Source organism: Oncorhynchus masou, chromosome 2, assembly GCF_036934945.1.
Source record: "Oncorhynchus masou masou isolate Uvic2021 chromosome 2, UVic_Omas_1.1, whole genome shotgun sequence".
Classification (NCBI taxonomy): domain Eukaryota; kingdom Metazoa; phylum Chordata; class Actinopteri; order Salmoniformes; family Salmonidae; genus Oncorhynchus; species Oncorhynchus masou.
In genome coordinates this window covers 39,205,441-39,230,772 of record NC_088213.1, presented here as the reverse complement: position 1 = coordinate 39,230,772, position 25,332 = coordinate 39,205,441, and the positions used below count along the sequence as shown (strand labels likewise).

At 46.2% G+C, this 25,332-nt stretch overlaps 1 protein-coding gene and 1 long non-coding RNA gene across 2 annotated transcripts in view; one reads left to right on the top strand and one right to left on the bottom strand.

Moving 5' to 3' along the window:
• The window catches only part of LOC135504728 (neural-cadherin-like), a 228,295-nt gene that overhangs the window by 105,920 nt on the left and 97,043 nt on the right, over window positions 1-25,332 (bottom strand). Inside the window, exons 2-6 of the mRNA XM_064923548.1 lie at window positions 10,604-10,801; window positions 9,758-9,983; window positions 6,241-6,445; window positions 2,626-2,737; window positions 573-822 (exon numbers count right to left, since the gene is read on the bottom strand). Of these exons, the coding sequence (XP_064779620.1) occupies window positions 573-822; window positions 2,626-2,737; window positions 6,241-6,445; window positions 9,758-9,983; window positions 10,604-10,801 (991 nt within the window). The remainder of the gene's footprint in view (window positions 1-572; window positions 823-2,625; window positions 2,738-6,240; window positions 6,446-9,757; window positions 9,984-10,603; window positions 10,802-25,332) is intronic.
• LOC135504735 (uncharacterized) lies at window positions 7,560-10,717 on the top strand. Its single transcript, XR_010450160.1, has 3 exons — window positions 7,560-7,703; window positions 9,783-9,900; window positions 10,558-10,717. It is a non-coding gene; the product is annotated as an uncharacterized LOC135504735 (long non-coding RNA).

Genomic DNA, 25,332 nt, shown 5'->3' with positions numbered 1-25,332 from the left:
ACAGCTCAACGCATCACTACAGATCGGCCCGGAACAGCAGGGTAATGCGGCATTTAAATAAAGGGATGTGTGGATGAGCTAATACAGGGCAGGAAACATGCCCAAGAGGAACAGGACAGCTAGAGATGTTGAAATCCCAGTTTGTGTTTCTTTTCTGTTGAGTTGTGTTTTGAAGCTGTTGAGGTTGTAGACCAGCAGCAGCTGTAAGGGATTTGGGGAATTGGCAGCCATGTGAAATTCTGGGAAACTGCAGCTGCACTGGATTGTGGGAGGAGGCAGCTGTGCAGAGCAGAGGAAAGTGAAATGGCATGGCCTAGGCTGACAAATAGGCAAGGGTGAGGGTTAACAACAAGAAGAGCAGGCAGGGTGGAAGGAAAATGGTGAATGCAGAAAAATTATGAGTGGAGAAGGTGAATACATGAGATACATGAATAATACAAATAATGAAATAGGCGCCCTGCTTAGATGTTGATGATGATGATGATAGTGATGGCCATCACGATGATTGTAATAACCACACTCTAACTTATGATGGTAATAGTGATGAAGAGGAGAAGCAGTACTGTACTCACACATGCTGGGAGAACTCGGGGACCTCGTCGTTGACATTGGCCATGCGGATGCGTACAGTGGCTGTACCTGTCCGGGGCACATCTCCCTTGTCCACAGCCATCACCACAAACTCATACAGGTGGTTGGGCCTCTCATAGTCCAGCTGCCCTGCGGGGAAAATGGTGCCGTGGGGAGAGATGCTGAAGTCTGGGCTCAGAGTGTAGTAGGACAACTCGGCGTTCAGGTCAGAGTCACAGTCACTGGCAGACACTAGAGTGAGGGAGAGACAGGGTAGAGTGAGGGAGAGACAGGGTAGAGAGGGGAGGTTGGATAAGGAGACATGTCTGTAAGGTCAGATATGTCCAACATGTGACACTAGTCTTAGATGCTAGACTTAATTACGGCTGTTTTTTCATGCATGTTCACACATTTCTGTGTCTCATCAAGCCTTTTCCCAAATGTCTCTTTTGTGTGGAAAACTTACTGGAGTAGGAATATGGTCAGAGTGATGGGACTGGGACTGGGATCAGCATTTCTTCCGCTAAATCGTCCTTTTCACCTTAAACTCCTGCATTCTGCTATTCTCCTTAGATTGCATTCAGTATACTCTCTGTATCATGTACACCAACAGCATCCAAGATACAGGAAGTTGGTGGCACCTTAATTGGGGAGGACGGACTCATGGTAATGGCTGAAGTGGAACTACTGGAATGGTATCAAATACATCAAACACACGGTTGCTAGGTGCTTGACGCCATTCCATTTGCTCCGTTCCGGCCGTTATTATGACCGTTCAGCAGCCCCCACTGGTCCAAGGGAACCTCGTTTGGTGGATTTAAATGTCACCAATAACACTGCCAAATATGGGCATTATCGTTGACACATATCCATATACTGTGGAAGACTTCACACATCAAAGTCAATATTTCGTTTCCTCAGTATGCACTTCCTGACTTAGCAATGAGAGTCATTTGAATATCCATCAATACTGAGCCAGTTAGGCTCTAAAGGATTGTTGGGCTAACTGACAGTACAAGACAACATCCCTTCTTGGCCTGAGCCCCAGATCTACAGGGAGTGAAGTCTTTGGCCGAATGGAGTATCTGATGAAACTGCCTCCTATGGCCTGGTTCCTCAGCCCTCACCACATCACAGAGCTGTCGGAGACATAGATTCACAAATCATGTTGTGTGATGCTGTTTACCATGTTGCTACATCTATTTTAAAACCACCCTGAACGCCTAAATCCATGTATATCTAATCGTTCAGATCCACTTCAGCCAATCCCAGGGCTTGTTGCTGTGGCCTGGGCAAAGCCCTAAAACAAATGGAGCCAGATGATGTCCAGTGTAAAGTCTCTCTCTCTCTGTGACACAATCACAGCCTCCTGTTCGGGACCCCACTAATCCCAGGAACAAGAGCCTAATCTCGGCTTCTTCACCTTAAACCGTCGGACCAACATACAGGGAATAAAAAATACAAATAAAAATGTCATTGAAAGCTTCCATGTCCCCATAGATGTGACCCAGATATGTTGTTCTCACGGCTGCTGAAAAGTCTGTCGTTCGCTCGAGATGCGCTCCGTTCTGCGGCGAAGTCCTGTTATGTTCAGAATCACGGTGATAATTACAGCCTAACACATCTGCCGGTAGGTCAGTCCCTACGCACCTGTTGAGCATAGCAGGCACACCACACCTGCTGGGGCTCCTTAACCAAACACACCTGCCTCCCCGCAGTCTCACAGTGGTGTCAGACAAAAAAAGGCTGTTCATCAGCAAGAGGACACCTCTGGTACTATAAAAATCACAAATAAGTGTACACCTATCCTATCCTCGCCTCACCCAACCAGCATGGTGAACATTGCACTGGAGAATAATACTGAATTTTGTGACTACACTGCAGAGAATATGTGAAGCTTCGTCCGGTCTTCTCCTAGGAACAGAACTGTCCGTTGTCCCTGGACATGAGATGACCAATAGAGCAAGAGGGGGGATGGAGGGAGGACGGAGGGGGTGTAGGGTTCTGTAAGAGCTACACCGTGAGAGAGAGTGTATGGAGTGTATGTGCACTCACCTTGTAACAGAGAGGTTGCTGTGGTTACAGTCTCCGGCACACTGTCTTTGCTGTAAATGGACTGCAGGAACTCAGGAACGCAGTCATTTTCATCTGTGATGATCACACGTACCTGTTTCAATGAGAGAGAGAGAGAGAGAGAGAGAGAGAGAGAGAGAGAGAGAGAGAGAGAGAGAGAGAGAGAGAGAGAGAGAGAGAGAGCGTGGGAGTAAATGATTCTCCTCCTCCAGGTAATTTGATAGTTATCTTTAGGCCTTCGATAGATTAGTTGCTAAACCTAATTAACTGTCTATCTATGAGCTGCTGTTAGCAGCTCAGCTAATACTATCTATTTAAACTGAGAAGAAAGTGAGCTAGAGACACAGAGTAAAATGTGAGTATGGTACAGTTCAAGCTAAAGTATAATACATTGCAGGGCAGAAAGGTTAAGCTCTGGGTGTGCCAGGGAGCAAGAGTCATTCATATCTGGGCTTCTGAAAGTGTCTGATTGTGGCCAGTCTGGGGAGAGAGCCAGTAATCATCCCTGATATTTATCGCAGAAGAGGAAAAGCTGCTTTCAGTAGATTGCCCTTTCACTACTAACAGTCAGAGCCAAACTCTACAGCAATCCCCCAAGAGAAGAAAAGGGTCAGAAAAAGAAGAAAAAGAGAAGAGATGCTCTGCTGCCGCAGTTTCTTCCCCGTTCCACCCCTCCTCCTCCTCCTCCTCCTCCTCCTCCTCTTCTCCTCTGAAAGAGGAACAGTGAGGTAACAGGGGATTACAGCGTCCTCCTCACTGTAATTCACACTGATACACCAGTCATAGAGAGAGAGAGAGAGAGAGAGAGAGAGAGAGAGAGAGAGAAGAGAGAGAGAAAGAAAATCACACAAAATGAACATAATCCTCTAAATCCACACCTTTCAATCCCTCATTACACCCGTGCAGTCAGCGCTTAGCCATGTGCTCAAAGGTGTGCGTTCGTAAGCGCCTGTTCCTCGCTATCTGCCGTGAGCAGCAGTCACATCCCTATCCTGGCTCGGAGGGACACAAACCTCACAGATTTACATAGAGGCTAGGATTGCTTACCCAGGCCAATTAATAACCCAGCTAGCCAGCAGACGGAGACCTGTAGCGTGGCGACTGTCGATCCAGTGAGAGGGTCTCATAATCAATACCAGCCGTGAGACACAATGCAGTCTTAACTTCCTCCTGTGACTACCAGGAGAGAACCACTGACATGAAAGACAGTGTATGGCTCTGCTCTACTATTCATTAGGGGGGTAAGGAGAGCTTCCCTGCCCGCATTAACAGCTGTTCTCTACCAGTCCAGAGCCGGCAGCTAAGGAGGAGAACACTCAGAGTGTTCTTCCGCTTATCAGAGTCAGAACGCTCTCAGAAGAACAAAACATCAAGAACTGGAGAGAACATCAGATGACCCCCTTTAACACACACCACGACTACTGTGCCAAAGCATACAACTGCTCTGTTAGAAGAAGCACAGTAATTTGAGCTCTGCCCATGCAGCTCCCTGAGGAGATGCGAGCCATGGCAAGTGAGGAGAGAGAGGGAAGAGGAGAGAGAGGGAAGAGGAGAGAGAGGGAAGAGGAGAGAGAGCGCTGTGCTGGGCAGTGTGGTGATGAAACAGAGGGCTGAATCTGATGTGAGAGCCAGTCAGCTCTGGTAAGGCCGAGGACCCTGCGGCGTGTTGTGGAGGGGCTTGGCAGGTCACTGGCTGGTTAGGTAACTAATGGTGCTACAAAGTATTCACTGCAGTAGGAGAAACGCCTGGAATCTGCCTGCAAATTAACAAAGCAGATTCCAAGTTCAGGGCCTTTTCACAACTCAGTCTCTTTGCAGGCAGCTTTGACTCGTTGACTTTTGCATTTACATTTTGTGAAGGTATGTAATGAGAGTTCACAGCTGTGCCCTGTGGCATGGGCAGGCCAGCAAGGGTTAGACAGGGCAGGACAGGAGCATGGGCAGGCCAGCAAGGGTTAGACAGGGCAGGACAGGAGCATGGGCAGGCCAGCAAGGGTTAGACAGGGCAGGACAGGAGCATGGGCAGGCCAGCAAGGGTTAGACAGGGCAGGACAGGAGCATGGGCAGGCCATCAAGGGTTAGACAGGGCAGGACAGGAGCATGGGCAGGCCAGCAAGGGTTAGACAGGGCAGGACAGGAGCATGGGCAGGCCAGCAAGGGTTAGACAGGGCAGGACAGGAGCATGGGCAGGCCAGCAAGGGTTAGACAGGGCAGGACAGGAGCATGGGCAGGCCAGCAAGGGTTAGACAGGGCAGGACAGGAGCATGGGCAGGCCAGCAAGGGTTAGACAGGGCAGGACAGGAGCATGGGCAGGCCAGCAAGGGTTAGACAGGGCAGGACAGGAGCATGGGCAGGCCAGCAAGGGTTAGACAGGGCAGGACAGGAGCATGGGCAGGCCAGCAAGGGTTAGACAGGGCAGGACAGGAGCATGGGCAGGCCAGCAAGGGTTAGACAGGGCAGGACAGGAGCATGGGCATCTCTCTCCCTCGTTCCTTCACCTCCCTCCTGCCTCTCTGTATCCCTCTTTCCCTCCACCCTTCCCCTCCATCCAGCCTCTGCCTCTCCCTCTCTCCCTTCAGAATCTCCCTCCCTCTCTCCCCTCCTTCTAGCCTCCTTCTCTCTTCCTTTCTCTCTTTGTCTGTCTGTCTGTCTGTCTGTCTGTCTGTCTGTCTGTCTGTCTGTCTGTCTGTCTCTCTTGCTTGCTCTCTCTTGCTCTCTCACTCTCTCCCTCCCTCCCTCTCTCTCTCTGTCCCACCCCCTCCCACCCCCTCCCTGTCTGTCTCTCTTGCTTGCTCTCTCTTGCTCTCTCACTCTCTCCCTCCCTCTCTCTCCCTCTATCCCTCCCTCCCTCCAGCCTCCCTCCATCCCTCTCTCCCTCCCTCCCTCCATCAGTCCCTCATTAACCACTCTAGGCAGTCACTGAGGACTCTCTCTGGACATAAAGCTCACAGGATTGGACAGATTTTAGGAGCAGCTGCCAGTCTTTTCTCTCTCCCCCTCCTATTTGTTCCCACATGTTGTTTGGCTCTCTGCTCTACTGTTGTGCCTGAGGACAGGAAAAACCAGTGGATGGCTGAGCAGTGAAGATGTCTGCCTTTCTGCTGACGTTAACGGAGGCAGGGCACCACAGAAGAGAAACACTGGAAGCCATTCTCTAGTCTCTCCCCCAGGTCCCCCAACCATGTTGAATTAGCAGTGAAGGCTGGGACAACAAACCAGACCACCCAACATCATACATGTTCCCGCTCCTTTTGTTCATGTAGCTGTTGCCCATGTGTTCTCTCTGTCCAAGCATCTTCACAGCTCTAGTAATTGATATTCCCGACCAGAATGAACCTTGTGCGAGGCTTTACATTCAGTGTGTGTGTGTGTGTGTGTGTGTGTGTGTGTGTGTGTGTGTGTGTGTGTGTGTGTGTGTGTGTGTGTGTGTGTGTGTGTGTGTGTGTGTGTGTGTGTGTGTGTGTGTGTGTGTGTGTGTGTGTGTGTGTGTGTGTGTGTGTGTGTGTGAGAGAGTGAGAAACAGAGAGGTTCCAAGGCCGGCCTGGACTCATACGGCCACATTGTAACAGATCTTGTCTCTCTTTTATATGGACCCACCTCAGCAGCACTGCTCAGACTGTCCTGGTCCTCGCTGGCCCTGACCATGAGCAGGAAGCTGTGCTGGTCCATCTCAAAGTCTATGGTCCTGGTCAGAGTGATCTCCCCCGTGTCCGCCTGCATGCTGAACAGACTGCTGGGATTGATGAGCAGGCTGTAGCTGATTGGCTGCTTCTGGAAGGACACGGCTGGAGTTGCCAGGAAGCTGCCGAAGAGCAGGGCAAGGCAGGAAAGGGAATTATTTATTTATTAATTAGGATCTCCATTAGCTTATGCTCATGCAGCAGCTACTCTTCCTGGGGTCCACACACAACACAACATAATATAGAACATTCATAGACAAGAACAGCTCAAGGACAGAACTACATACATTGGAAATAAACAAATCATGTACTGACAAAACAGAGAGAGAGGGGGGGAAGAGTCAGAGGAAGAGAGAGAGAGAGAGGGGGCGGGAGAGTCAGAGGGAGAAGGAGAGAGAGAGAGAGATAGAGAGAGAGGGGGGAGAGGAAGAGTCAGAGGAAGAGAGAGAAAGAGGGGGGGCGGGAGAGTCAGAGGGAGAGAGATAGAGAGAGAGGGGGGAGTCAGAGGGAGAGAGAGAGAGAGAGAGAGAGAGAGAGAGAGAGAGGGGGAGTCAGAGGGAGAGGGCGGGAGAGAGAGAGAGGGGGAGGGAGGGAGAGTCAGAGTGAGGAGGGAGAGGGAGAGAGAGAGAGAGAGGGGGGAGAGGGAGAGTCAGAGGGAAAAAAAGAGAGAATGAGGAAGAGAGAGAGAGGGGGAGAGTCAGAGGGAGAGGGAGAGGGAGAGAGAGAGAGAGAGAGAGGGGGGGAGAGAGGGAGAGTCAGAGGGAGAGGGAGAGGGAGAGGGAGAGAGAGAGGAGAGGGAGAGTCAGAGGGAGAGGGCGGGAGAGAAAGAGAGAGAGTCAGAGGGAGAGGGAGAGAGAGAGAGAGAGAGAGAGAGAGAGAGAGAGGGGGGAGGGAGAGAGAGAGAGGGGGAGAGTGAGGGAGTGAGAGAGAGAGAGATGGAGAGAGGGAGAGTCAAATCAAATCAAATCAAATTTATTTTCAGAGTCAGGGGGAGGGGGAGGGGGAGAGAGAGAGAGGGGGAGAGAGGGGGTGAGAGGGAGAGTCAGAGGGGGAGAGACAGACAGAGAGAAAGAGACAGAGAGAGTGTGTGAGTGAAAGAGGGAGAGAGAAAGAATGTGAGAGAAAGTAAGAGAGAGAATGAGGAAGAGAGAAAGAGAGTGAGAGAGAGAGAAAGAAAGAGAGAGAGGATGATGAACACATCTAGCAAGGCTATTCAGTTCAGTGATGAGACAGAGAGAGGGGAAATGTAGAGAAGGACTAATGTTTTCTGGTTTGTGTAATGTGTACCACAACAGCAATGGAGTTATGTTAAAGGTTTTTGAGTTCCCTCAGGCGCTCAGCAGGAACAATCACCACAGATGTTACTCTTTCAACTGATGGGTGAGTGATGTAAGTTCGTGTCAATCAAAATAGAGAAGTGATAGGAGAGAATACAGGAGGCAGGAGGCCAAAGATCAAATCCTTTACAGTAACCGGCCCAGGCTTTAATATAGTGTGTGTGTGTGTGTGTGTGTGTGTGTGTGTGTGTGTGTGTGTGTGTGTGTGTGTGTGTGTGTGTGTGTGTGTGTGTGTGTGTGTGTGTCTGTGTGACAAACAATCGTTGGTCATATATATTGAATAACTATGTATGTCTGACTTATGTGAACTTGTGGCTGAGTGCATAATGGTTATTGTATGAAAATGACTGAGTTTGTGTGTGCATGTGCACTGTTAAAGTGTGATAATGTGTGCATATCATTGGCAATCTGTACTATATTTATGTATTCAAATTATTTGTGAATACTAGCAAATTATTTTCATGACAACGTGTTTTTTTAAACTATGACCTTCATAACTTCTGGTTTTACATTATGTGCGTGACTGTCCATGTTTGTGTGCATGTGTGAAATTATTTGTTTGTGTGTTTGTGTGTCTGTGTGTGTATTTGTGTGTGTGTGTGTGTGTGTGTGTGTGTGTGTGTGTGTGTGTGTGTGTGTGTGTGTAAAAGTGTGTAAAAGTGTGTAAAAGTGTGTAAGTGTGTGTGCGTGAGCGTGCTTGTCTGTGTGTGTGTGTGAGAGAGACTATGCATGTGTGTACATGTGAGTCACGCTGGTAACAAAGATTCGGGAGACACGCGCAGGAATACGTAATAGGGGTTTTGTTTCAGCACAAATTACGGCGTGCCGTGTAAAGGCACGGGGAAGAAGAACAAACAAACACGTAACAAAACACAGGGTTGAAGCCCAAACAAAAGAGCGAGGAGTTCCTCGATGCCTCGACTTCCACCGAAATCGGCTCATCTCCTTGTTCGGGCGGCATTTGGAGGTCGACGTCACCAGCCTTCAAGCCATCGTCGCTCCATTTTTCATTGTTCCATTTGTTTTGTCTTGTTCACCGCACACCTGGTTTACATTCCCTAATCACATTGTGTATATATATTCCTCTGTTCCCCCCATGGTATTGTGTGGAATTGTTTTGTGTTACGTGTTTTATGTGACGCGCCAGGCTGGTTTTCCATGTTCGGTGTTAATTTTCACGAAGTATGTTTACTTTGTAACTATAGCTTTTGTGACTGTTTTCGCGCTTTGCACTTTTGCGTCCGTCTGTTTTGACACAGTTGCGTCCGTCTGCTGTTTGCTCCTGCCTCAATAAGGTTCACAACTGTTCACAGATGTTCACAACTCTCTGCTCTCCTGCACCTGATTTCGCTACCAGTACGCACACCAGTGACACTCGATTAAATAACACAAGTGTACAATGATTATCATACGGGACGAGACCCGTAGTCATCTGCGCATTCCACAAGGGCACGAAAGCCCAAAACACACAGCACAGCTACTCACACGCACCAACGGACATTGTAACAATAACGGACAGCCCAAGGGAAACCAAAGGGCACATATATACAAATACTAATCAGTGGGAATAGGGGACAGGTGTGCCTGAAGAAAGTTCTGGAGGGATCCGTGACAATGTGTGTGTTTGTGTGTGTGCATACATGGATGTGTGCATGCGTCCGTGAGTGTGCGCAGAAGTGTGCGTGTACTTTGCGTGTGTGAGACTCAGAGGAGGCTGGTGGGAGGAGCTATAGGAGAACAGGCTCATTCTAATGGCTGGAATGGAATTAACGAAGTGGTGTCAACTATATGGAAACTCCTTAATTCATTTATTCCATCCCAGCCATTAGAATGAGCCTGTCCCCCTATAGCCCCTCCCACCAGCCTCCTCTGCTTTGCATGGGTGTATGTGTGACTTTGCATATGTGTGTGTGTGTGTGTGTGTGTGTGTGTGTGTGTGTGTGTGTGTGTGTGTGTGTGTGTGTGTGTGTGTGTGTGTGTGTGTGTGTGTGTGTTTGTGTGTGTGTGTGTGTGTGTGTGTGTGTGTGTGTGTGTGTGTGTGTGTGTGTGTGTGTGTGTGTGTGTGTGTGTGTGTGTGTGTGTGCGTGCGGTACTCACGGCTGTCTCTCTGGTGTGTTCTCAGGTAGTGAAATAGTAAAGGATGCGTTGGAGAACTGTGGCGCTCTGGCTCCTGCGATGACTGACACTACCACCGGGGGACTACGGCTACCCAGCCGGTCAGCAGCCACCACTGTCAACAGGTACTCTTTGTCCCTCTGAAGTGGCAGCCCCGTAGTACGGACATGACCACTCTTTCTGTCCACCTCGAAACGCCCGTCACCACCTGCAGTTAGGAGACAACAGAGGAGTTTATTTTTCGAAATATATATTTGAAGGTGTTTTCTGACTAGATAAAGAGAGATAGGATGACAGTGGGGAACAAATTGCGAGATGTGGTGTTAAAGGGCAGTAAGCCAACCTATGCTGACATGTGTAGGGATGCTGCACTATTACCGCTAGACCAGCCAGGCCACAACAAATGTCTTTTCCTGTCATTCATTCGTGGAACAGAACGTCCAGCATGTTCAATATTAGAGGGATTGATTGATTTAATGAGTCAAGGTGATTTTACTCTATTTAATAAGACAGCTGCGCAGCAATAATGAACCTTTTAAAATGCTTTGAAAAGAAAGTGCAGATGGAATCTAATATTAGAGCCATTGACGCACAGACTCACACATGTAATCCCACCCACTGGCAATTTCATTCTGCCGAACTTCCTGTACACAACATATGACATAAGATAAGACACATGCTTATCTTAATGAGAGGAAAGACGAGAAGTATAAAACATGTATAAAACTGACTAAAACCATATAAAATCATGTTTTTTTCTCTTTCTATTACAACGCTGCCAGTGTACTCAATGAAATAGTACTCAATCCCTGGACAGGAAGCACCTACCATCAGACAGGAAGTATTCCACCTCCCCGTTGTTGCCCTCGTCTCCGTCCTGGGCGTGGAGCTTGTAGACCAGTGACCCGGCCAGGGCGTTGGGAGATACCACTGCCAGGTAGGGGGAGGGAACCATGGTCCATTCCGGAACATTGTCATTCACATCAGTCACCGTCAGCTCCACCCGTATCAGGTACCAGTCTGGACCTGTAGAGGTCCATATACAGAGTCTAGTGAAAGTCTACACAACCTTTGCACATTTTTCACATTTTGCTGCCCTAAAATAAAATCGAAAAAGGGATTACATTAGTTTTATCCCCTACCGATCTACACAACCTACTCCACATTTTAAAAGTGAAAGAAACATTACAAAAATAATAAGAATAATAATTTTTAAAATGACAAAAAATACTTGGTGGAAGCTCTCTTGGCAGCCATTACAGTTTTTAATCATTTTTAATAAGATTCAACCAACTCTTAGGGCAACATTTATACCTTATTTTTGTGAAAATTGTTCAAGCTCAGTTAATTTGGTTGGGAATCATTGATGGACAGATATATTCAAACCTTGTCTCGGTATTTCAAGTCAATTTAAGTCAGGACTGAGACTGGACTACTCTGGAACACTCAACACCTCTTTAGTCATTCTGGTGTGGCTTTGGTATTCAAATGTGTGTAATTGCCCCCCAGAAAAAGAAAAATATCCAAGGGTTTTCAGAATGCTGCTTTCATATTTATTTTGATCCTAAAAAAAACTCCCCAATCCCTGACAATGACAAGCATACCCATAACATGATACTGCCACCACAATACTTGCCAATACAGAGGGTTTGGATTTGACCCAAATCCGTCATTAACGAAAAGCCGCCTCAGTCTTCTGTAAACTTAACCCTGGGATAGAGTTTATATTTTTCAGGTGGACAATTAGACACCTTATAATCTGACTAGTCCAGTCTCAGTCATGACTTAAATTTGCTTGAAAATCTGAGACAGAAACAATGGATGTACAGTATGTTGTGCAAAGTGTTGTACAAAGCTGGTGGAATCTAATTCAGTGTCATTAAATCTTGCATGTGAAGACATATGCAATCAACACATCTTCACTATTTATTTGATTAAATAGAATGGAGTAGGTTTTGTAGATCTGTAGGTAAAAAATATATATTTTTGGCTTTAAGGCAGCAAACTGTGAAGGCCGTGCAAGGGGTGTGTAGACTTTCACAAGGCACTGCATTATATGTTGTACAGTGGCTTGCGAATGTATTCACCCCCCTTGGCATTTTTCTTATTTTGTTGCCTTTACAACCTAGAATTGTATCATTTGATTTACACAACATGCCTACCACCTTGACGATGCAAAATATGTTTTATAGTGAAACAAACAAGAAGTAAGACAAAAAAACAGAAAACTTGAGTGTGTATAACTATTCACCACCCCAAATTCAATATACTTTGTAGAGCCACCTTTTGCAGCAATTACAGCTGCAAGTCTCTTGGGGTATGCCTCTATAAGCTTGGCACATCTAGCCACTGGAATTTTTGCCCATTCTTTAAGGCAAAACTGCTCCATCTCCTTCAAGTTGGATGGGTTCCGCTGGTGTACAGCAATCTTTAAGTCATACCACAGATTCTCAATAGGATTGAGGTCTAGGCTTTGACTAGGCCATTCCAAGACATTTAAATGTTTCCCCTTATTCCAGTTGAGTGTTGCTTTAGCAGCATGCTTAGGGTCATTGTCCTGCTGGAAGGTGAACCTCCGTCCCAGTCTCAAATCTCTGGAAGACTGAAACAGGTTTCCCTCAAGAATTTCTCTGCATTTAGCACCATCCCATCATTCCTTAAATTCTGACCAGCTTCCCAGTCCCTGCCTATGAAAAACATCCCCACAGCATGCTGCTGCCACCACCATGCTTCACTGTGGGGATGGTATTCTCGGGGTGATGAGAGGTGTTGGGTTTGCGCCAGACAGCATTTTCCTTGATGGCCAAAAAAGCTCAATGTTAGTCTCATCTGTCCAGAGTACCTTCTTCCATATGTTTGGGGAGCCTCCCACATGCCTTTTGGCGAACACCATTTTTTCTTTAAGCAATGGCTTTTTGTGGCCATTCTTCCGTAAAGCCCAGCTCTGTGGAGTGTACGGCTTAAAGTGGTCCTATGGACAGATACTCCAATCTTCAATGTGGAGCTTTGCAGCTCTTTCAGGGTTATCTTTGGTCTCTTTGTTGCCTCTCTGATTAATGCCCTCTCGTTTGTCAGGTTTGCTATGGTGCCATATTCTTCCATTTGTATTAATGGATTTAATGGTGCTCCGTGGGATGTTCAAAGTTTCTGATATTTTTATTTTTTATAACCCAACCCTGATCTGTACTTCTCCACAACTTTGTACCTGACCTGTTTGGATAGCTTGGTCTTCATGATGCCACTTGCTTGGTGGTGCCCCTTGCTTAGTGGTGTTGCAGACTCTGGGGCCTTTCAGAACAGGTGTATATATACTGAGATGATGTGACACTTAGATTGCTCACAGGTGTACTTTATTTAACTAATTATGTGACTTCTGAAGGTAATTGGGTTGTGCCGTGGCGGAGATCTTTGTGGGCTATACTCGGCCTTGTCTCAGGATTGTAAGTTGGTGGTTGAAGATATCCCTCTAGTGGTGTGGGGGCTGTGCTTTGGCAAAGTGGGTGGGGTTATATCCTTCCTGTTTGGCCCTGTCTGGGGGTGTCATCGGATGGGGCCACAGTGTCTCCTGACCCCTCCTGTCTCAGCCTCCAGTATTTATGCTGCAGTAGTTTATGTGTCGGGGGGCTAGGGTCAGTTTGTTATATCTGGAGTACTTCTCCTGTCCTATCCGGTGTCCTGTGTGAATTTAAGTATGCTCTCTCTAATTCTCTTTTTCTCTCTTTCTTTCTCTCTCTCGGTGGAACCTGAGTACTAGGACCATGCCTCAGGACTACCTGACATGATGACTCCTTGCTGTCCCCAGTCCACCTGGCCGTGCTGCTGCTCCAGTTTCAACTGTTCTGCCTGTGATTATTAATATTTGACCATGCTGGTCATTTATGAACATTTGAACATCTTGGCCATGTTCTGTTATAATCTCCACCCGGCACAGCCAGAACTGGCCACCCCACATAACCTGGTTCCTCTCTAGGTTTCTTCCTAGGTTTTGGCCTTTCTAGGGAGTTTTTCATAGTCACCGTGCTCCTACACCTGCATTGCTTGCTGTTTGGGGTTTTAGGCTGGGTTTCTGTACAGCACTTTGAGATATCAGCTGATGTACGAAGGGCTATATAAATGAATTTGATTTGATTTGATTTGAATTGGTTGTACCAGATCTTATTTAGGGGCTTCATAGCAAAGTCGGTGAATATATACTCACGCACCACTATTCAAATTGTTTTTATTAAATTTTTTTGAAACAAGTAATTTTTGTAATTTAACTTCACCAATTTGGACTATTTTGTGCATGTACATTACATGAAATCTGTCACGTCCGTCATAAAGAGGAGACCAAGGCGCAGCGTGAGTAGAGTTCCACATAATTTTAATCAACTGAAACTCACCTAACAAAGACAACAACCAAACGAAACGTGAGGCTACTGGTGTGCACACAGGCACCTAACTGTAGACAAGATCCCACACCAGAAAGTGGGAAACAGGGCTGCCTAAATATGATCTATAGGGGAGGGTCTGGGTGGGCATCTACCCTTGGTGGCTGCTCCGGTTCTGGATGCAGACCCCCTACTACACTGATCACTCCGCTTTTGTGGAACCGGACCGTGGATCACTGCCGAAGGCTCTGGACTGGGGACCGTCGCTGGAGACCCCGGACCGTGGATCATCGCCAAAGGCTCTTGACTGGGGACCATCGCTGGAGACCCCGGACTGGGAACCGTCGCTGGAGGTTCCGGACTGTGGACCGTCGCTGGAGGTTCTGGACTGCGGGTCATCGCCGGAGGCCCCGGACTGGGGACCGTTGCTGGAGACCCCGGACTGGGGACCGTCGGTGGAGGCCCCGGACTGTGGACCGTCGGTGGAGGCCCCGGAATGTGTGCCGTCGGTGGAGATTCCGGACTGTGGACCTTCGGTGGAGGTTCCGGACTGTCGACTGTCGTTGGAGGTTCCGGACTGGGAACTGTCGCCGGAAGCTCTGGACTGGGAACTGCTGGCACAACCTGTCCTGGCTGGATGTTTATTTTCACCCTGCAAATGCGTGGCGCTCGCACAGGACACACTGGGCTGTGGAGACGCACCGGAGACACAGTGCACAGAACCGGCGCAGGATATCCTGGTCCAAGGAGGTGTACTGGAGACCAGGAGCGCTGAGCCGGCACCATCCGTCCTGGCTGGATGCCCATTCTAGCCCGGCCAATGCGGGAAGCTGGAATAGTGTGCACCGGGCTGTGAATGTGACCTGGAGACCCCGTGCGCATCACTGCATAACACGGTGCCTGACCAGTCACACGCTCCTCAGCAAGCCCGCTCTGCAACGCTCTCAGTGCTAGCACTTCTCTCCGGAATCTTGCGTTGAACTCCTCACTCGACTCCCTGACTGGCTCTGATTCAGCCTTCAGTGCTCCGCCGACCACTCTGTGTGCCAAAACTTTTCTGGGGTTGCCTCTCGTGCTTGTCTCGTTGGTACAACTCCTCGTAATATCGCCGTTCCGCTTTCGCTGCCTCTATCTCCCCAGCCTGCGTCCAGGGTCCTGCTCCATCCAGGATCTCTTCCCAGGTCCATTCCTCCTGAACACGCTGCTTGGTCCATTTTTGGTGTGATCTTCTGTCACAATCATCGTAAAGAGGAGACCAATGCACAGCATGAGTAGAGTTCACATAATTTTAATCAACTTAAACACCTAACAAAAACAACAAACAACCAAATGAAACGTGACGCTACTGGTGTGCACACAGGCACCTAAGATCCCACACCAGAAAGTGGGAAACAGGGCTGCCTAAATATGATCCCCAATCAAAGACAACGATAAACAGCTGTCTCTGAATGGGAACCATATCAGGCCAACATAGAAATACAAAAACCCCAAGACATACAAAACCCTAGACATACAACACTAGAGTACCCACCCTAGTCACACCCCGACCTAACCAAAATATATAGAAGGTCAGGGAGAGATATCTATGGTCAGGGAGTGACACAATCCAAATAAAAATATATTTAAATTACAGGTTGTAATGCAACATAATAGGAAAAACGCCAAGGGGGACGAATACTTTTGCAATGCACTGTATGTTGTTATTATTATAGATATTAACTAACACATTCACAGTGTCAGAGTCCTAACCCAGAGCCTTATTCCTAAACAGAGGTACTCTGCATTGAAAAGAAATACAATGAGGGATGTTCGGCTTTCAGAAACCATACAATACTGGACAGTATCATAACACTATCATAAGGCTATGATGTACATGAACCAATCACTAAGCTCAGAAAGCCATTAGGCTACATGACAATACAATCATCAGCCATTAGTCAAATTTCACGTAAAGCCATGTTAAAGGATGCTAATGTGTTGTAATACCCGATACTACTTGTCACATTTAGATGGCACAACGCTTTAGAGCGTTTCAGTCACAATTAGCAAATTATGTGTTGTGTGTTTTTCCTTAATGCATTGACTGAAAACAGCAATCACAATAGAAATCACACACACACACACACACACACACACACACACACACACACACACACACACACACACACACACACACACACACACACACACACACACACACACACACACACACACACACACACACACACACACACACACACACAGATTGATGCACCATGCAGAGGCTCTTTCAGTTGCAGAACACTTGCAGGTGGAACACCGCAGGGATGTTTTCACAAACAGCCACATTATAACAGATCATGTCTCTCTTATTATGTCCCTCTTCCAGTCTTAGATTCCCTTTATCCATCTCTCCCCTGTTCCTTCTACCCAATGATTCTCAACGATTTTCTCTCTAGGCTCTGTCTCTCTCTCTCTCTTTTCTCTCTGGCTCTCTTTTTCTCTCTGACTCTCTCTTTCTCTCCATCTCTCTCCTTCCATACTGCAGCTGTCAGGTAGAGGAAAGCAGGTGTTCTGTCAGGGGCTATGAAAGGGCCAATCACCGGGGGAATCAAAGAGCCCAAGACGCTGTCATTCTGGTTCCCTCTCTGACAGCCTGCCAGCTATTTATACCAGTCAAAGAGAGACGGGGGGAATCAGAGAGTGAGAAACAGGGTGGATGGGAGAAGAAGAAAAAAGAAACAGAGAATCATGAGAGAGAAACAGGGGGAAAGAGGAAGAGAGTGAGAGTGCGTGATAGAGAGAGAGAGAGAGAGAGAGAGAGAGAGAGAGAGAGAGAGAGTGAGATCGAGAGATTGACAAGCGAAACATGGACAAGTGCAAGAGAGAGAGAGAGAGAGAGAATGCATGATACACTTTCACCTAAGTGATCCTAAAACTCACAATAGCCAACTAGGATAAGGCAGCAAGGTCGGTTATGCCGCACAACCGCCAATTACAATCAACCGTGTTCCGTCTGCAAAAGGAAAATAACAGTACTCTAGTCTGAGATAAACAATGTCCCCTTAGATTACCTCTCACCTGATTATGTGTCTGTCTGGGAAACAAGACAGAGACAGTCACTTACCACCAGGCACCACAAGCCTGAGATGTGCCCAGTGATGCCCACTCATAAAGGCAGACACCAGAATACCTGCTTGCCCAGGAAAATCCAATACGATTGCTAACCTCCCACCTGCTACCAAATGGTGCCTAGTGGTGCTTGTTGTCAAGTATCGCAAAGTGAAGAAAGCAATTTATTCATAGGTTATTATCATGGTATTACTATTGGGAAATACCAGGTACCAGAATATACTAATGGAAAGGAAAATAAGGTTGAACCAAATGATCAGGTCCCTTTGGGATATAAATGTAAAAAATCTAATGACAGAGAAATATGTGGCTTAAGACACATTGAGCACATTGCACTCACAGACCTTCAGTTCCAAAACTGCAACTGTCCTCTCGTTAAATAAAAGCAAATAATGCCACCCGAACACCATTTTCACTGTTTTCGCCACTGTTTTTTATGTACTCTAACTTATTATAGATTTGAAAACTGCTTTTCAGATCATTGAAAATGTTAAAGCAGCAATACAGAAGAAGAACGTGGCAACAGAGTCATTTAGACAGGGAGGGGAGTAGAGGAATACTGAGAAGGGGAGGGGACGAGACAGAGGGGGGAACAAGGGAGCAATTTAGAACACGGGAGAAAAGGTCCCGAGGAAAATAAGAACGGAGCAGCAGAGCAGGATTGAGACAAAACCCACAGCGTAAGAAATGGCCCTGAGGTTGTTATGGAAACAGACAAACAACAAAATCTGGAACAGGGAGAAGAAAAAAAACAGGCAGCAATTGCATAAATCAGTGGAATTTAAAGGGACAGAGACAGAAAGAAAGAAAATACCACATCTATAGAATAAAGACAGAGAGGAAATACGAAGCTGGGACATTTTCAGAAACCGCACATAACGATCCTGCTGCACTTGAGTGTCCGTGGTTCGTTGAGAGTTTCTAATGGTTGCTATAACATATCCAGAATTAATTGGGAAAAAGACAAGAGGGGAACAGTGGTGATATGAAAAGCACAGCAGGGAGAAAGCATTACCTCCATAATAAATCAGAAGGCGAATGGCCAACTTCCAATATGTCCATCCAGAGACAGAAACATCCGCACACGCAAATAATGGTCATTACAATAGATGAGATATCCGAACGAGGAAATGCTGGTACATGTCAATTGTTTGTCTTCATTCATTGGAAAGCTGTCTGCGATAATTGAATGATGGTTCAATAAAGCATAACAACATGAATATGTTTAGGGCAACGGTAGGGAATCTATCTACTGGGAACACTGATTAATGAACTCCAAATCATGTAGCTGCTACTTACGTTCCAACGTAAAAAATGACTTCAAATAGACATTGACACTGAGAATGCAGTTCCTCAGCTAGCCTAGTATGACTGGAGTCTAGCCTGAGAGAAACAAAAAGCCCAACAGCAACAACAAAAACAGCCTGAAAGAGTTAATAGAGAGCTCAGTGACCTAATCCGCTGGCTGACCTGGGATCAGAAGAGAGATGACCACACGTGACAGGTGGAGAGTCTCTTTCCATTAATTGGCTTATGTGGAACAGACTCCAGGGGCCGTGCTGTGAATCACGCATGAGATCAGAGCCAAATTTAGGGATCTCAGGAAGAGCCAACGCAAAACTTTTGACAGGACCACGAATTGACAGGGCCACACTTTTAACTGGTTCTGAATAAATTACTGCACATTCTCTGCTTGTCACCTAGCTGTTTCTTCCCCTCTTCCAGGCGTTGTTAGCGAGGGTGCTTAGCGTGACCCCAATCAGCACCTGGCTCCCTCTATCCTCTCTTCCCGGCTTACTGCTGACAGAGGGAACACAGGCACAATTACTGTCTCGCACCAGTCTAGGAAGAAGGGGGGCTTTCTCATTCTCTCTACTCCCAGCACTACACGCTAACTACAGGAGTCCCTGTTCTCCCGGGAACACAGTTACTTTACAGCACAGCAGATGGAGAGAGAGAGAGACAGAGGGAGTGGAATAGTGTGCGTGTGTGTGTGTGTGTGAGAGAGAGAGAGAGAGAGAGAGAGAGAGAGAGATGTATTCCTCCACACTAGAGGAATACCAATATAAGAACACTGTTCATTGACTAAAGCTCAGTCTTCACAATATTACCCTCCAAGCTCATCATTAAGCCCGGGGCCCGAGGTCTGAACCCCGCCCTGTACAACTGGGTCCTGGACTCCCTGACGGGCTGCCCCCAGGTGGTGAAGGTAGGAAACAACACCTCCACGACCCTGATCCTCAACACAGGGGCCCTACAAGGGTGCATGCTCACCCCCCTCCTGTACTCTCTGTTCACCCATGACTGCGTGGCCACGCATGCCTACAACTCAATCATCAAGTTTGCAAACGACACAATAGTGGTAGGCCAGATTACCAACAACGACGAGACAGCCTACAGGGAGGAGGTGAGGGCCCTCGGAGTGTGGTGTCAGGAAAATAATCTCACTCTTAACAAAACAAAGGAGCTGATTGTGGACTTCAGGAGACAGCAGAAAGAGCACGTCTCCATCCACATCTACGAGGTCGCAGTGGAGAAGGTGAAAAGCTTTAAGTTCATTGGCCTACAGATCACTGACAATCTGAACTTGTCCACCCACACAGACAGTGTGGTGAAGAAGGCTCAACAGAGCCTCTTTAGCCTCAGGAGGCTGAAGAAATTTGGCTTGGTCACAGGGCTTTCCAGAGGGCAGTGTGGTCAGCCCAACGCATCACCTGGGGTACACTGCCTGCCATCCAGGACATCTACAACACCGGTCACAGGAAGGCCAAGAAGATCATCAAGGACCTCAGCCACCCGATCGACGGTCTGTTCACCCCGCTACCATCTAGAAGACGAGGTCAGTACTGGGACCGAGAGAACTGAAAAACAGCCTCTATCTCAAGGCTGTCAGACTGTTAAATAGCAATCACTCCACCCAGTACCCTGCCCTGAACTTATTCACTGTCACTAGTCGGCTACCAACCGGTTACTCAACCCTGCACCTTAGAGGCTGCTACCCCATGTAAATAGGCATGGTACACTAGTCACTTTAATAATGGAACACTGGTCATTTAATAATGTTTACATATTGTTTTACCCATTTTATATGTATATACTGTATTCTAGTCAAGTCCATCCTATTAAACTATTGCTGTACATATACTATTCTATGCTACATATTCTTCAGATATACTAAATACACTACATGACCAAAAGTATGTTGACACCTGTTCGTCCAACATCTCATTCCAAAATTATGGGCATTAATATGCAGTTGGTCCCCCATTTGCTGCTATAACAACCACCAGTCTTCTGGGAAGGGTTTCCACTAGATGTTGGAACATTGCTGTGGGGACTTGCTTCCATTCAGCCACAAGAGCATTAGTGAGGTCAGGCACTGATGTTGGGCAATTAGGCTTGGCTCGCAATCAGCATTCCAATTTATCCCAAAGGTGTTCGATGGGGTTAAGATCAGGGCTCTGTGCAGGCCAGTCAAGTTCTTCCACGCCGATCTCAAGAAACAATTTCTGTATTGACCTTGCTTCGTGCACGGGGGCGTTGTCAGGCTGAAACAGGAAAGGACATTCCCCAAACTGTTGCCACAATGTTGGAAGCACAGAATGATCTAGAATGTCATTGTGTGCTGTAGCTTTCCCTTCCTGGAACGAAGGGGCCTAGCCCGAACCATGAAAAACAGCCTGATTCATCATTCCAGAGAACACGTTTCCACTGCTCCAGAGTCCAACGACGGTGAGCTTTACACCACTCCAGCCGAGGATTGGCTTTGCGCATTGTGATCTTAGGCTTGTGTGAGGCTGCTTGGTCATGGAAACCCATTTTATTAAGCTCCCGATGAACAGTTCTTGTGGTGACGTTGCTTCCAGAGGCAGTTTGGAACTCGGTAGTGATTGTTGCAACCGAGGACAGACGATTTTTAAATGCTAGGCGCCTCAGCACTCTGCAGTCCCGTTCTGTGAGCTTATGTGGCCTACCATTTCGTGGCTGAGCCATTGTTGCTCCTAGACGATTCCACTTCACAATAACAGCACTTACAGTTGACCAGGGCAGATCTAGCAGGGCAGACACTTGACAAACTGACTTGTTGGAAAGGCGGCATCCTATGACGGTACCACATTAGAAGTCACTGAGCTCTTCAGTATGGGCCATTCTACTGCCAAGATTTGTCTATGGAGATTGCATGGTTGTGTGCTCAATTTTATACACCTGTCAGCAAAGGTGTGGTTGAAATAGCCGAATCCACTAATTTGAAGGGGTGTCCATATACTTATGTATATATAGTGTACTCTATCCACATACTGTCTGTCCATAATGTCTATACATCCCATCACATATACTGTGTGTATATATATACAGTTGAAGTCAGACGTTTACATACACCTTAGCCAAATACATTTAAACTCAGTTTCACAATTCCTGACATTTAATCCCAAAATTCCCTGTTTTAGGTCAGATAGAATCACCACTTTATTTTAAGAATGTGAAATGTCAGAATAATGGTAGAGAAAATTATTTATTTCAGCTTTTATTTCTTTCATCACATTCCCAGTGGGTCAGAAGTTTACATACACTCAATTAGTATTTGGTAGCATTGCCTTTAAATGGTTTAACTTGGGTCAAACATTTCAGGTAGCCTTCCACAAGCTTCCCACAATAAGTTGGGTGAATTTTGGCCCATTCCTCCTGACAGAGCTGATGTCACTGAGTCAGTGTTGTAGGTCTCCTTGCTCGCACATACTTTTTCAGTTCTGCACACACGTTTTCTTTAGGATTGAGGTCAGGGCTGATAGCCACTCCAATACCTTGACTTCGTTGTCCTTAAGCCATTTTGCCACAACTTTGGAAGTGTGCTTGGGGTCATTGTCCATTTGGAAGACCCATTTGCAACCAAGCTTCAACTTTATGACTGATGTTGCTTCAAAATATCATAATTTTCCTACCTCATGAAGCCATCTATTTTGTGAAGTGCACCAGTCCCTCCTGCAGCAAAACACCCCCCACAACATGATGCTGCCACCCCCGTGCTTCACGGTTGGGATGGTGTTCTTCGGCTTGCAAGCCTCCCCCTTTTTCCTCTAAACATAACAATGGTCATTTGTTTCATCAGACCAGAGGACATTTGTCCAGAAAGTACGATCTTTGTCCCCATGGGCAGTTGCAATCTGTAGTCTGGGTTTTTTATGATGGTTCTGGAGCAGTGGATTCTTCCTTGCTGAGCGGCCTTTCAGGTTATGTCGATATAGGACTTGCTTTACTGTGGATATAGATACTTTTGTACCTGTTTCCTCCAGCACCTTCAGCTGTCCTTAGCTGTTGTTCTGGGATTGATTTGCACTTTTCGCACCAAAGTACGTTAATCTCTAGGAGACAAAACATGTCTCCTTCCTGAGTGGTATGATGGCTGTGTGGTCCCATGGTGTCTATACTTGCGTACTATTGTTTGTACAGATGAACGTGGTACCTACAGGTGTTTGGAAATTGCTCCCAAGGATGAACCAGACTTGTGGAGGTCTACAAGGTCTTGTAGGTATTGGCTGATTTCTTTTGATTTTCCCATGATGTCAAGCAAAGTGTCACGGTTTTCATATGGTGAAGGAGAGTCGGACCAAACTGCAGCGTGTCTATTGTGATCCATGTTTAATAAAACAAACGTAACACGAATCAATACGAATCAATACGAATCAATACAAAACACTACAAAACAAATAAACGAAAATGAAAACCGAAACAGCCTAAACTGGTGTCAACTAACACAGCACAAGGACATCAAGACACTAAGGACAATCACCCACGACAAACTCAAAGAATATGGGTGCCTAAATATGGTTCCCAATCAGAGACAACGATAAGCACCTGCCTCTGATTGAGAACCACTCCAGACAGCCATAGACTTTGCTAGATAACCCCACTAGCTACAATCCCAAATACATACACACCAAAACCCCACAATACAAAAACTCCATGCCACACCCTGGCCTGACCCAATACATGAAGAAAAACACATACAATACTTAGACCAGGGCGTGACACAAAGAGGCACTGAGTATGAAGGTAGGCCTTGAAATACATCTCCAGGTACACCTCCAATTAACTCAAATGATGTCAATTAGCCTATCAGAAGCTTCTAAAGCCATGACATCATTTTCCAAGCTGTTTAAAGGCTCAGTCAACTTAGTGTATGTAAACTTTGGAGCCACTGGAATTGTGATACAGTGAATTATAAATGAAATAATCAGTCTGTAAACAATTGTTGGAAAAGTTACTTGTGTCATGCACAAAGTAGATGTCCTAACCAACTTACCAAAACTGTAGTTTGTTAACAAGAAATTTGTGGAGTGGTTGAAAAACAAGTTTTAATGACTCCAACCTAAGTATATTGTAAACCTCTGACTTCAACTGTATATATAATCAGATATTACTGTACTGTTGGAGCTAGGAACACAAGCATTTCGCTACACCCGCAATAACATCTGCTAAATATGTGTATGCGACCAATAGAATTTGATTTTCTTTTGATTCGATTTGAGGGAGAGGAAGAGGAAGAGAGACAGTGACAGAGAAAGACTCCAAGAAGCTTTGGCTAATTAAATATTCTCTCAGATTACAAGGGGCTATTTGGCCCTCTCCGGAAATTGTGACTTTCATAATCTTACTAAAGAGGAAGGTACTGACTTTTTCACATTTCACATAAAAATACCAATTAAGAAAAGGAAAGGAGGGGGGTGACCAGCTCTAATCTTATACAAATTGCAAACGATACAAATGGGTAGGCCATAATTAGATTTTTTTTCCCCTCAACAGCTTTTCATAATTGAAAATACTGACACTACCAAGAACACACTTCAACACACACACATTACGCACAGCTAGTTCTTCAATTGCCAAATTCAATATCTATTTCCCCAGCCTAAGGGGAAATCATGTTAATAACAGAGGGGGACATTGAGTTTTTCAGGGGGTCTCAATGGTTACAATGGCACGGTCAGGCACTGCTGGACCGTGTGCATACAGAAAACGTTCTGCACAGTAATATTATATGACATAGCACCAGGTGAATGCATATAGCCTCAGCATGGCCACTCACTGGAGACTCTTGTTGATTGACATTGAGGAAGAGTTCCTCATTAAGAGTTGTAGAGTAGCATAGTGTAAAACTCATTATAGAACAAGACATATTGAATAGACACCATACCTGGACTGCTACTCGTCGAATGATTAACGGTGTATAATTACGCAATTAAATGATTCAGGCAATTATTAACTCATTAACCTGGGGCACCATGGGAAAGTTTTAGCTTTATTGAGTTTTTATTTCCCAAATTCACTCAAAAAATATCCGATTGTAACGATTGTAACGATTCATCTGATGAGGAACAAGAAGGATCGGACCATGGCAGCGTGGTACGTGTCCATGATAACGTTAATAACTCAGAACACGAGAAAATACCAAAAGAACAAAGTGCAGGAAATAAATGAAAATCAAAACAGCCCCGTATGGTGCAAACACAGAAACGGAAAACAACAACCCACAAATCATAATGGGAAAACAGGCTGCCTAAATATGGTTCTCAATCAGAGACAACAATAAACAGCTGCCTCTGATTTGGAACCATACCAGGCCAATCACAGAAATACAAAACATAGAACAACACATAGAATGCCCACCCCAACTCACCCCACACTAAAACAGAGACATAAAAAAGGAACTAAGGTCAGGACGTGACAAGAAAACCGATTCGTCGCATGATCTGGGAATCTGCACAAACCCGAGTCTCACCAAATAAGTGCGTACCACACCAATTGAGTTAATTCTTTAGTTGCTAAAAAGCTAAAATGATAATATAAGATACACATACACAAACACAAACATACAGTCCAGGCTATTGATTAGAACTTAGCGGGCCAACACCATATAACACATTTCACAAAATGGGGATTTCAAAAGAGAGAGAAAGAAAGAGAGAGTACACAAGAGAAAAACACACTTGGGTGCATTTGTCAGCTATGCTTATTTTAACCCTGGCCTTGCCCCTAACTGCCGCTCCTATGGGTCAGAATATAATGATGCAATTACGT